The 12,681-nt window shown below is 39.8% G+C and overlaps 1 protein-coding gene across 1 annotated transcript in view; it reads left to right on the top strand.

Moving 5' to 3' along the window:
• Positions 1-12,681, top strand: part of dnah10 (dynein axonemal heavy chain 10) — a 28,464-nt gene that overhangs the window by 4,624 nt on the left and 11,159 nt on the right. The window contains exons 14-47 of the mRNA XM_005722165.1: positions 24-190; positions 280-431; positions 528-692; positions 781-988; positions 1,112-1,268; positions 1,387-1,866; positions 1,967-2,125; positions 2,780-2,896; positions 3,003-3,105; positions 3,216-3,394; positions 3,501-3,712; positions 3,987-4,143; positions 4,258-4,491; positions 4,574-4,696; positions 4,783-5,016; positions 5,107-5,330; positions 7,394-7,663; positions 7,765-7,948; positions 8,035-8,169; positions 8,261-8,413; positions 8,521-8,709; positions 8,931-9,077; positions 9,560-9,751; positions 9,851-9,969; positions 10,044-10,202; positions 10,290-10,425; positions 10,518-10,640; positions 10,719-10,850; positions 10,982-11,198; positions 11,385-11,504; positions 11,608-11,753; positions 11,839-11,991; positions 12,073-12,333; positions 12,430-12,602. Of these exons, the coding sequence (XP_005722222.1) occupies positions 24-190; positions 280-431; positions 528-692; positions 781-988; positions 1,112-1,268; positions 1,387-1,866; positions 1,967-2,125; positions 2,780-2,896; positions 3,003-3,105; positions 3,216-3,394; positions 3,501-3,712; positions 3,987-4,143; positions 4,258-4,491; positions 4,574-4,696; positions 4,783-5,016; positions 5,107-5,330; positions 7,394-7,663; positions 7,765-7,948; positions 8,035-8,169; positions 8,261-8,413; positions 8,521-8,709; positions 8,931-9,077; positions 9,560-9,751; positions 9,851-9,969; positions 10,044-10,202; positions 10,290-10,425; positions 10,518-10,640; positions 10,719-10,850; positions 10,982-11,198; positions 11,385-11,504; positions 11,608-11,753; positions 11,839-11,991; positions 12,073-12,333; positions 12,430-12,602 (6,080 nt within the window). The remainder of the gene's footprint in view (positions 1-23; positions 191-279; positions 432-527; positions 693-780; positions 989-1,111; positions 1,269-1,386; positions 1,867-1,966; positions 2,126-2,779; positions 2,897-3,002; positions 3,106-3,215; positions 3,395-3,500; positions 3,713-3,986; positions 4,144-4,257; positions 4,492-4,573; positions 4,697-4,782; positions 5,017-5,106; positions 5,331-7,393; positions 7,664-7,764; positions 7,949-8,034; positions 8,170-8,260; positions 8,414-8,520; positions 8,710-8,930; positions 9,078-9,559; positions 9,752-9,850; positions 9,970-10,043; positions 10,203-10,289; positions 10,426-10,517; positions 10,641-10,718; positions 10,851-10,981; positions 11,199-11,384; positions 11,505-11,607; positions 11,754-11,838; positions 11,992-12,072; positions 12,334-12,429; positions 12,603-12,681) is intronic.

Here is a 12,681-nt window from a genome sequence, read left to right as displayed (position 1 = left end):
CCCTGCATTTTTCTCACTTTTAGGACGTCCCGCCACCTGAAAGTTGCACACCAAAGGGTTTGCGATACATTGTGAACTTTGCTCCGGAGATCAAAGAAATAATTTCTGAGGCTTACAGTCTTGAAGCCCTGGGCTACACTGTGCCTGATCTAGCTCAAAATGTTGCACTTCAGGAAAACAAATTCATCAGGTGATGAGACTCACCCGTAACTGAATAGAAAACTCAAAAACCAGTACTTGATGTCCTTTCTCTCTTGAACTGTTTCGTCCTCATCTTAGGTATGTCAGTGATCTGAGCAAGCTTATCAACCGCTATCACTCTGCATTGGACAGTTTGAATGAAGCACATGTCGTCATGCTGGCTCCATATATAAAACTAGTCAGAAAAGACATCAGTTTGGGATTCAAAAGACTCAACTGGAATTCCTTGGGTAATATTCATACAAAGGCTGACATCTCTGTTTATGCTTGCTGTCAGATGAAATTGCTTTTGTAAAAAACTGAAATCTGCTAATGTTTGGTTTTAGGCATCCCGGATTTCATCAACCAAAGCCTTCAGACTGTAACTAAGTTTGAGTTTGTCGTCAATCAGATTCATGAACATGAGAAGGCTATTGATTCTAAGTTGCAGTCCATGATGATGGCCAACTTACTGAAATTTCCATCACCAGATGCCTCAAACGACTTACCAGGTAGATGTATTAGAAGTATACTATTAGTTTACTGGAAATAAAGAATTTGTGCATACATTATTTTAATAGTTTCATATTTTTTCCTAAGCTATTAAGGGGTTCTGTGAACACATTGAGCGAGAGCGAGTCAAAACTGTGACGATGCTTGCCAAGAAGTATGCTGACATTGAAGTCCTTATAACTAGAATAGAACAGCTGAGTGTGGAAACCAGCACTGGCAGAGCCAAATGTATGGTAGATTATTACCAACACTGGGAACACAGAATACTGGACACTCTTACAAAGATGGTGCAGAGGTAATGAGTAATGGTTTTGAGCCTGTATAGATTGTGAGTGGTAATAATCAGCACATTTCTAACAAGTAGAATGCTGTTAGTCTTAACCATTGCAACATCTGTCATGTTTGTTTTCATATTCAGAAACATTCAGGCCTTTAATATAGCGCTGATGGGAGATAAAGCTCTTTTTCAAATCACCGCCATCCTGTCTGCACCTAAGATTGTGTTGCAGCCCCAAAGCAGCGAGATCTACCGCCTGCTCGTGCAGTGTATCACAGACTGTGTAGTTAGCACCAAGGTGGGCTCATCACAGTGTTTTGTTTAGTCTTTTTGTCACTGCATTAAAAAAATAAATGATTTTCAATTTACCACTAATAATAATATATCTTAACTTTGGATTTATTTTTGTGTTCAAGCAATTTGTGCGTTGGATGCATGGGACCTGCATTAAGTGCCCTCCACAACATGTGGGTGCTGAAGATAAGCTGGTGACATTTAATTTCTACAGTGACGTGTCCCAGCTTCCTCAGATCAAGGAGAGCTGTGTGACTGTATCTCAGAACATCCAGCGTCTGCTTTTCTCCATCGATCAGTACCTTTACCACTGGAAGCGCTATCGGGTTCTTTGGGAAAAGAACAGAACCATCGTCAATGAAAAGTTTGCTGCAAGGAAGCCGTCCTTTGTCATGTATGATTATAAGCTGCAGTCCCTTGCTCGTATCAAGCAGGAAGTGATGCTCGAGCCTCAGTTTAAGAATGAGCACAGCGTATGCCTAAACCTGGAGCTTCTGGCCCACACTGTGAGCGAAATTGCTGAAGCCTGGATCAGTTCACTTGGTAGCTTACTCAACAAGCCTGCTAAAGAGGACATCTTTAACTTGAGAGATGAATTCATGGTAGTTAATCATAATACACAGTTTGTGTTTACAGTCTTTATCCTAAATATTCTTTGGCTTTTATGTGATTTATCTTTTTTGTGATTATTTTGTACAAAAGCAACTGTCTAAGAAGCTGAAACAGAGTCCTGACACTTTTGACGACCTGAAGTCTGTCCTTGGCACCATCTCAGCCATCAAGAACATGTCATTAGAAGTGGAGATGAGAATCACAGATATCCAGGAACAATACAGAACACTGGCCATGTATAAAGTGGAGGTACTGTGTCTTTTTACAGAGAGAGAGTGTGTGATCAGTTTGTCTGTCTGTTAGCAGTCTGTGCAACTCACTTTTAATTTTTTCAGTATGACTCCCTAGAATGTCACAATGATGCCATAATATTTTACAAAATCACACACTGCAGGGATATATTTTAAAATCTCAAGTTTTATAACTTATAGAAGCCAAAGACTTCAGTCATTTCTGTTCCAATCACATGGGTGGAAATAGGAAAATGTTCAATTTTAGTATGTAATGCTTCAAGGTTATGGGTTAAAGGTCAGGGTTCTGTAAATTAGGAAAAAGTTTATTTGAGTTCGGATCATCTAGTTCTTTAAACTAAAAAAACATTTATTTCAATATAACATTATATGAATTCACAATGAAAAAACAAAACAAAAAATACTACACTAGTTTTCCATATTAATATTGATATCAGCACAAATGATCTATGAAAGCAATGCCGGTGACATTATTGGGGATTTCTATATTACCGATACTAACATCAGCATGGAGTAATAAAAAGAAAATAAAACATCAACATTTCTTTGTATAGCCCTTGCCCTTTGGGGGGAGGCTCTGAGTGCTCTTGTATAAAACCTCAAAAGTGATCTTGTTTCCCATTTTAAAAAGTTTATGTCTTATGTGCTTTAGGCAGGTGAGGATGAATGGGAGCTGGTGGCCTGCATTGGCCAGATGTGGAGTGACCTTTTCATAGAAGCCAGACAAGTAGACCGAAGTCTGAAAGACATCAAGAAATCATTTACTGTGGTAAGATATCAATCCCATACAATCTTCTTAAACCTAAAAATAAACAGAAATGTTCTTGTCTTACATTTATAATTGCCACACTTGTCTCCCATCCACACACCCAAAGATCACAAAGGAGAATATCGAAGAGTTCAAACAGGAGTTGTCTGTGTTTGCCGAAAGCTTCAACATGCATGGTCCTGGAGCTGTAGGAGATGATTTGGAGAAAGGTACTTGGGCACTTAGATGAATGCTGCTGTTGCTGAGTAGAGAATAGTAGTGCATGGTAAATGTTGAAATGTAGTGGAGCAACAAGCCCGTGTCACTTTTATTTTTGCAGGACTGGCCATTATGGGAAAATACGAGGCAGATCTTGCAAAGATTGTAGCAGGTCAACAGGAAATAACTAATGCTGAAAAGCTGCTGGACTTGTCAGTCACCACTTTCCCAGAAGTTCTGAGCATAAAGAATGACATGAATGGCTTGAGACAGATATATGATATATATAAAGCTCAGCAGGTGGGATATGCTTGTAAAACACCAGTGCATAATACACATAAATGTGATCATTTAAAAATTTTTTTATTTTTATATATATATATATGCTTGTCCTGTCATCTTGCAGGATGCAAAGACACAGTGGTCTCAGACCTTGTGGATAGATTTAGACATCCAGCTGCTACAACAGGGCATTGAGGGTTTCATCAAACGCTTAAGGCTGCTGCCCAAAGAAGTGCGGGCCATGCCTGTGGCCTTTTTCCTAGACGGACGCATGAAGGAGTTCAGAGAGTCTCTGCCTCTTTTACTGGACCTGAAGAATGAGGCCCTCAGAGACAGGTCTGCCTCAAGATTGATACTAGTGAGAAACCAGAATGAATATAATACCCCCCCAAAATTTACAGTTAATAACGTAGCTGGATTTGTTTTATTGTCACTTAGGTTTTAATTTATTGCTCCTAGCGGATTATTCTGCAAACCGCATAATATTGACAATAAGTAGAGTATTAAATACTCTACTTATTTAGATGTAAACTTTTGAATTCACGTGTTCAAATAATCTATGTCCAGATAAAACAAAAAAACTGAGAATAAAAATGTCTTTATATTCAAGGCACTGGAAGGAACTGATGGAAAGGACTGGCACCAGCTTTGAGATCAACCCTGAAAGCTTCACACTGGAGAACATGTTTGCTATGGAGTTGCACAAATATGCAGATGTCATAGGCGACATTGTCACCTCGGCTGTAAAAGAGCTTGGTATTGAGAAGGCAGGTTCTCTCTTTTTTAAAAACATTCTCAAAATGGAATAATCTGCCAGTTCTATCAGTTCATCAGGGAAATGACAGTTACTTCTAAAACATGTTATCTGTATCTGGTTCCAGGGAGTAAAAGGAGTGGTAGAGACCTGGGAAAACATGAAGTTCAATGTTCAGCCCTATTTCAAAGGCACTCAGGAACGTGGCTCCATTCTGGGTGCAGTGGATGAGATCTCGCTGAATGTGGACAATGATGTCATGAACTTACAGAGTATGGCTGGCAGCCGCTTTGTTGGACCCTTCCTTGGTACCATACAGCAGTGGGAAAAAAATCTGTCTCTTATTTCTGAGACTATTGAGGTGAGTAAGACTGGCCAAATTTTCCTTCACCCTTAGGCTGATCCACAAAATACTTATAGGAAAAAAAATACGTCTTTCACAGGTCTGGTTGCTCGTGCAGAGAAAATGGATGTACTTGGAGAGCATATTTATAGGAGGAGACATTCGCTTGCAGTTACCTGAGGAAGCAAAGAAATTTGATAACATTGACAAAAGGTTTAAAGACGTAAGTGTTGCTATAATATTGGTCTTAAAAAATTAAAGTACTTTCTTCTAGACTTGTCAAAATTACATCTCTCTTTGTTTGTGTAGATAATGAATGACACAGTGAGGAATCCAAACATTAAGCGCTGTTGCCTGGTTCCCAACCGGCTAACAGACCTGCAGGCCCTGAGTGACGGTTTAGAGAGATGCCAGAAGAGTCTTAATGATTACCTGGACTCAAAGCGACATGCATTTCCTCGCTTCTTCTTCATCTCTGATGATGAACTGCTCAGCATTCTGGGGAGTAGTGACCATACCTGTGTCCAGGAACATATGATCAAGGTATTTGGCAAGTGCAAGCGATGGTGGAGTGGTAGACAAGATAGGGAGGCTCACTGTTTCCAATGTGTGTGTTTTCTTTTGTCTCACAAGATGTATGACAACATAGCATCTCTGAGATTTGACGTGGATAGCAATGGAGAGACAGTAGTTGGAGCCATGGTGTCTGCTGAGGGTGAGGTGATGGAACTAAGACAGCCTGTTGCAGTGGAGGGCAGGGTGGAGGAGTGGATGATGGGGGTGCTACTGGAGATGAGGAAGACTAACAGGCTCATCACAAAGGAAGCGATCTTCCACTACTGCGAAGACCGGAGTAGGTATGTGTAAATAACATGCACCAGAGAAAGAAACCGCTTGTGTTGTTAATTTTTTTTGAATATTTTCGTACTAGCCAGGGGTTTTTCAGTCCTCATCAATCAAAATGTTTTTTTTGAAACACACAAGGTCATTTCTGATGGTTGGCATGTCTTTGTCTTGAGCAAACTCTACAATACCAAGGTGATACTGGCCAATGTATATGCCCCCAATGTGGATAATATTGAGTGCATTTTCTCTTTATTGCCTGATCTGAGCTCATACTCTCTAATACAGGGTGGGGATCTTAACTGTTGGCTTCCCAACCCCATAACTTTAAGTAAATCTCCATCGTTTGTTCAGTCCTGTCTGTCTAATTGTGGTGTCTTTGACACCTGGCACTGTCTCAGTCCAAACTCAGTTTTCTCACAGGTCCACCATACCTATTTTAGGATTGATTATTTTATTAATGATAATCAGTGGCTTTCATCGGTCCGCCCCTGTGACTACCAGAGCATAGTGGTGTAGGATCATAATTTTATAAAATTCAGCGAAAAAACAACAACAATCTTTTGTGTTTCAAACGAATACTACAAATGAATCCTCTAACCTGATTATTTGGGATACATGAAAGACGTTTCTGAGATAGCAAATAATTTCTTATTCAGCAAACATGAAAAGGCCAATACAGAGCAACTTGAATTACCCAACCAAATTAAAGAAATGCTGTATTTTCCCTCCACTGAGACCTGTGGGTATGTCCCCTCCTTACATGCGGAGAAGGCATTTGACTGTGTGTAGTGGGAGTATCTATTCATACAAAAGAGTGTCTAAGAGTTTGTAAGAGTATCTATTGTTACAAAAATTCTACTTTGGACCTAAATTTATTTATTGGATAAAATTGCTATATTTCTTCCCTAAAGCCTCAGTCCTTTTGAACTTCCAACGGTTACAGCCCACCAACCTCCAACAATGAACCTTGGCAAGGGTGTCCTTAAGCCCACTACTACTCTTTGATTTTGCTATAGAATCATTGGCTATCACACTCTGAAGCTATGCAGATGCCTCAGAGATTTGGAGGAGAGGAGTTGTGCATAAAGTACATCTCTCTATGCAGATGATCTCCTGGTCTTCCTGTAAAAACCTAGTGGATCTATACCTTCTATGTTGTCAATTATCATTCAGTTTGGCCAGGACACATTTGGAACTTACATAAAAGTGAACTCTTCTGGGTAAATGGAGGAGAGTCTGGGCCAGGATACTCAAACTTCCCATTTAAAATAGCAGAAAACTAATTCACATATCTGGGCAAAACTGTTACAAGGAAGTACAAATTTTCTTACTTCACTAAATAATACAAAACAGTTTCTGACACAGTGGTCCCCCCTCAGCTAAAACTCTGTTAAAATGAACGCTCTTATTCAATTAGCAATAACAGCTAATCGTTCCACCTGGTGTGGAAATATTTAGCAAATCTTCAGGCCCTGAGCCTAAGTTCCATCGCTACTCTTTAAGTTTCAACAAGGAAAGGATTCTCTTTTTCTCTCTCTCTCTCTCTTTAAATATATAATTTATTTATGTATGTGGATCGTCATTTATTTATATGTATATAATTATATAGAATATATACATATAATTCTATTCTTATTCTATATTATTTATTCTACATATATTTCTCTTTTTACGTAATCTGGCTTGAGGATGGGGTTAATTTTTGGGAAAGTTGTGGAGCATAGAATTGCACACTTTACCTTAACTATGTTACCTCAACAATAATCAAGTCTAGTTTTGTTCATTCTTAGAACTGAAGACCACTTTGCATTCAATGCTTTTTTGGATTTCTTTCTTTTTTTCCCTTCACAAGCTCTGCAATGTTGTCTTTTCTATTGTGTTTGTTATAAATGTGTGCAAATGTTCTGTTTGGTTAAACTTAATAAAAATATCTTTGAGAAAAAAAGTTTTTGATATTCGCTAAGAGGCACAGTGATGACACGTTTGTGACCGAAAGAAGTGCCTGAGTGTTTTTGCCAATGTCTGCGTGTGCAAGTCTGGCCCTCAGGTAATCTGTCATTGCAATGTTTTACAGGGTGGATTGGATGTTGCTGTACCAGGGCATGGTTGTACTAGCTGCTAACCAAGTTTGGTGGACCTGGGAGTTAGAGGATGTCTTTAAAAATGTGAAGAAAGGAAAGAAGCATGCACTTAAGAACTATGCTGAGAAAATGCACAAACAGATTGATGAGCTGGTGTCACGCATTATTCAGCCTTTGAAGAAAAATGACAGACGAAAGCTCAACACTGTGCTCATCATTGATGTCCACGCAAGAGACATAGTGGACAGCTTTGTGCTAAAAAGGTAAACTTGACTTTTGCAGGTTTGAACATTTGTTTGTGGCAGTGTGTTTCAAATAGTGAAAATAATAAAAGAACGACATTTAAAGTTCAGTTTCCTTCCAGCATAATGGATGCACAAGAATTTGAATGGGAAAGCCAGCTGAGATTTTACTGGGTCCGGGAAGATGACAACTTATTTGTGCGCCAGTGCAGTGCATCTTTCTCCTATGGCTACGAGTACATGGGGTTGAATGGGCGGTTGGTTATAACCCCACTGACAGACCGGATCTACCTCACTCTCACACAGGTCTGGAATATAAGCAAATTTTTAATACCTAAGCATGCATATTTTTTCGACTAAAACATGCCTGTCCATGTGTATTTGGGATGAAGGCACTGTCCATGTATTTGGGTGGAGCTCCTGCTGGACCTGCTGGTACAGGAAAGACAGAGTCCACCAAGGATCTGGCTAAGGCTTTGGGCCTGCTCTGTGTTGTTACAAACTGTGGTGAGGGCATGGACTACTTGGTAAGAAGCTTTTCTGGGATTTAAAAAAGTGCAGTCATCACTTGTCATCACTCTAGCTTTTTACGTGAATGTCCTCTCCCTTTGTGTCCAGGCAGTGGGCAAGATCTTGTCTGGCCTTGCACAGTGCGGAGCTTGGGGCTGCTTTGATGAGTTCAATCGTATCGATGCCTCAGTGTTGTCAGTGATCTCCTCCCAAATCCAGACTATCCGCAATGCTCTCATTCTACACCTTAACAGGTTTTATGTAAGTCTGTTTAGTTATGTGGGACCAGTAATAAATATATATTTTTCATGTATGCATTATATATATATATTACACCTAAACACCTTCCATCTCCCTATACGCATCAGTTTGAAGGGCAAGAGATCAACTTGGATGACCGCATAGGAATTTTCATCACTATGAACCCTGGTTACGCAGGACGTACAGAGCTGCCTGAATCCGTCAAAGCTCTCTTCAGGCCTGTGGTGGTCATTGTGCCGGACCTGCAGCAGATTTGCGAGATTATGCTCTTCTCTGAGGGTTTCCTAATGGCCAAGGTACCACATGCACCCATGAACTTGCATTTGATTTCATTTGCACATGCTGTCAGCTGTACTGAAAGAAATGCATCATAAACTATGTACACGCACAGGTTATATTGTATTACTTTATATTGTTAAATAGTACAAAAAATGCATATGAAAATAGATAACTTGGAGATTTTGACTTTTGACTGATAATAGTGTTATTAATGTGTCTCTACTTCTGTTCTTTTCAGGTGCTGGCAAAGAAAATGACCGTACTTTATAAGCTGGCTCGTGAACAGCTGTCCAAGCAGTCTCATTATGACTTCGGCCTGCGCGCTCTCAAGTCTGTCCTAGTGATGGCAGGAGAGCTGAAGAGAAGCTCACCTGAGCTGAGCGAGGTACAGAAAAATAACAAATAAAACTTTTGCTTTTTCTTTTTTTTAAAATTGACAGAAAACTAAGTTGCTATTTGTGACTTCTCAGGTAAAAGTTGAAGGTTGATTTATCCTAGGAATATGTTGGACATTTGTAAAGGTTACCAAATGCTCGATTTGTCCTGTATCATCCAAAATTTCTTTTTTTAAGATGACACAGAGAATGTAAGATAGAGGTGCAAAGCTTATATTTGTTTATCAATAGTTTAATTCTTATTATTTTACAGAGCTGTTATTTGTACTGAAAACTGTCCTTCATTAAACTATTGTTACATAGCCCCCATGTTCAAAAAATATTTGTGTGCAACAATTTTATAGGTTCGTTTTTTATTTTTTCAGTATTTTCAATACTGAAATATTATGAAGTTGATGTATAAATGCATAAATTCTTTTTCATTCATTCCGTCGTTCAGTTCATGTATTTATGTCTATCCCTCTGACAACAGGATGTGGTGTTGATGCGGGCTCTCAGGGACATGAACCTACCCAAGTTTGTGTTTGAGGATGTCCCTCTGTTCCTCGGGCTGATCTCAGACCTGTTCCCTGGGCTTGATTGCCCCCGTGTTCGCTATCCCAACTTCAATGATGCTGTGGAACAGACCCTGGAGGACAAAAAATATGTCATACTACCCAACCAGGTGCAAAGTCTCATATTTGATGTTGTCTATCAATTTCTAGCAAAGTTTTGCTGTTTAAATGTGTCAACAGTAAACTGTTGCATCCATCTGTTGTTTCAGGTGGATAAAGTGGTGCAGATGTATGAGACAATGATGACACGGCACACTACAATGATTGTGGGTCCAACAGGTGGAGGAAAATCAGTGGTGATCAACACATTATGTCAAGCTCAGACAAAGTCAGTTTAACTTTACATCGTCTCTCTGATCTTTTGTGTGAACAGTAGTAACTTTTAATCTATTTCACCATCAGAATGGGACTGCAAACCAAACTGTATCCTCTGAACCCTAAAGCCATGAGCGTGATTGAACTTTATGGTATTCTGGACCCAGACACGCGAGACTGGACTGATGGGATTCTATCCAACATCTTCCGTGAAATTAACAAGCCTACTGACAAAAAAGACAGGAGGTAGAAAATATTTTTAGAAGGCATGTAATCATCCATTTAGGATAACAAGAAATCATTTCTGTAAATCACCTGCTCTTTGACAAACAGGTACATCCTGTTTGATGGGGATGTGGATGCTCTGTGGGTCGAAAATATGAACTCAGTGATGGATGACAACAAGCTTCTGACTCTAGCCAATGGAGAAAGGATCCGTTTACAAAGTCACTGTGCTCTGCTGTTTGAGGTTTGTCTGAATTTCAAGATTTCTGTTAGTAGAATACAATTGCCTGGATTGTGCCTCAAAGAAAGCTTAATGTAAGAAAACTACCCACACAGGTTGGAGATCTGCAGTATGCTTCCCCAGCTACTGTTTCCCGCTGTGGAATGGTATTTGTTGATCCTAAAAACCTGCGATATACCCCATTCTGGCAAAGATGGGTGAACAGCAGACCTGATAAGGTTTGAGAAACAAAATCACTGTTTAAAATGCATACTTCTCTAGACTTTTAAATACTGTTGTCTCTTTTTTTTGTCTAGGAACAAGAAGTGCTTAATAGTCTGTTTGAGAAATATGTCCACAGCTCTATTGACATGATTGTGGATGGTGTTGTTGATGGGAAACAAGGAGAGAAACTTAAGACTGTTGTCCCCCAGACAGATCTGAATATGGTAGGATAATCTCATCCACTGTAAATGCTCCTTTGCACTTGATTGTATTTAAATAAGAAGAAATGAATGGAATTAATGGTATAGTCTCATAACCTTAACTTGAACTAACTATGCATGATATGTGTGTTTAGGTCACTCAGTTGTGCTTAACACTGGATGCACTTCTTGAGAGTGAAAACAGCACTCCCGAAGTCCTGGAGTGTTACTTTCTGGAAGCTCTGTACTGTTCACTTGGGGCTACATTGCTGGAGAGTGGTAGGATCCAGTTTGATGAGTTCATCAAAAAGCTGTCCTGCCTACCTACAGTTCATGATGAGAAAGCCCTGGCTGGGCCTGGCGAGATCCCAGGTAAAAGGGGACGATTTCTTCTTATTTTATGGTGAAAATGACCATTCATTCTCTTGGGTTTATAGTGGATTGATTAATGATTTATGGAGAAAAAAAGAACTATGATAAACCTTTTTCACAGGTATTTGTGCCAGTTTTTAAACTGTTTTACTTAATATTGTTAACGAAGTGACTTCATCCATATAGGATGCCTCCCAACCTTGTATGATTTTCACTTTGATGGAACACAGGGGAAGTGGGTTCCCTGGAATTCTCTGGTCCCCAAATACATCCACAGCCCTGAAATGAAGTTCATTGATATCCTAGGTAAAGGTCTTGTCTGTATACTGGGAAAACTGGGCAACATAGGTGTAAATACATGCATCATGAATTATACATTTCTGCCTTGGTACCTTCATTCTCTCTTTAGTGCCAACTATTGACACAACAAGAACCAGTTGGATCCTGGAGCAGATGGTGAAGATAAAGAGGCCGCTGCTACTGGTTGGAGAGTCTGGCACTTCCAAGACTGCCACTATTCATAACTTTCTGAAGAATATTAATGCAGAAACAAGTGTAAGTTGTACATCTTACTGTACACGCAGTATGTACATATATTTCTTTGTCATATGGGTTTAAATTTCTTTCTTTCTGTTCCCAGAGTACTCTTGTCATCAACTTCTCCTCCAGAACAACATCATTGGATCTGCAGAGAAACCTCGAAGCCAATGTGGAGAAAAGGACTAAAGAGACCTATGGACCTCCCATGGGGAAGAGACTCCTGATCTTTATGGATGACATGAATATGCCAAAGGTACCTGTTTTAAGTAGTCTTTTATTCTTTAAAGTGCGATAGTGCTTACATGTTTGAAATGACTGTAATACACTTGTGCAGGTGGATAACTATGGCACACAGCAGCCTATTGCGCTTCTAAAGCTGCTTTTGGATCGAGGAGGCATATATGACAGAGGAAAGGAGCTTAACTTCAAAATCCTCAAGGATCTTGGCTTTATTGCTGCCATGGGAATGGCAGGAGGTGGGCGAAACGAGGTGGATCCTCGCTTCATCTCACTCTTCAGTGTCTTTAGCGTCCCCTTCCCTACAATGGAGTCCCTCCATCTTATCTACGGTTCTATTTTAAAAGGCCACACCAGAGTGAGTACCTCTTTCACATGTAAATCAAAACATATTGAAATCTCAACCATCTGCATCGCTTTAATTCTCCAATTTGTACGTGATAAAACATTTTAGCTGTTTGAGGACACCATACAGAAAGTTTGTGATCAGGTCACGTCCTGCACACTGGAGCTCTACAACACCATCATCAAAGATATGCCACCCACTCCTTCCAAATTCCACTACATCTTCAACCTGAGAGACCTGTCAAGAGTGTACAATGGACTCACCCTCACCAAACCGGACAGGTCTAATCTAGCATATTCACTCTTGTGACAGACTGACAGAGGTCTGTGATCCTAAATGTCTTTCCTTTCTCTGACTTAC

This window comes from Pundamilia nyererei, unplaced genomic scaffold (assembly GCF_000239375.1).
Source record: "Pundamilia nyererei isolate P.nyererei 1_Seehausen unplaced genomic scaffold, PunNye1.0 scaffold00006, whole genome shotgun sequence".
Classification (NCBI taxonomy): Eukaryota; Metazoa; Chordata; class Actinopteri; order Cichliformes; family Cichlidae; genus Pundamilia; species Pundamilia nyererei.
Note: the sequence above shows the minus strand (reverse complement) of the source record. Positions and strands in the feature narration are given on the sequence as shown.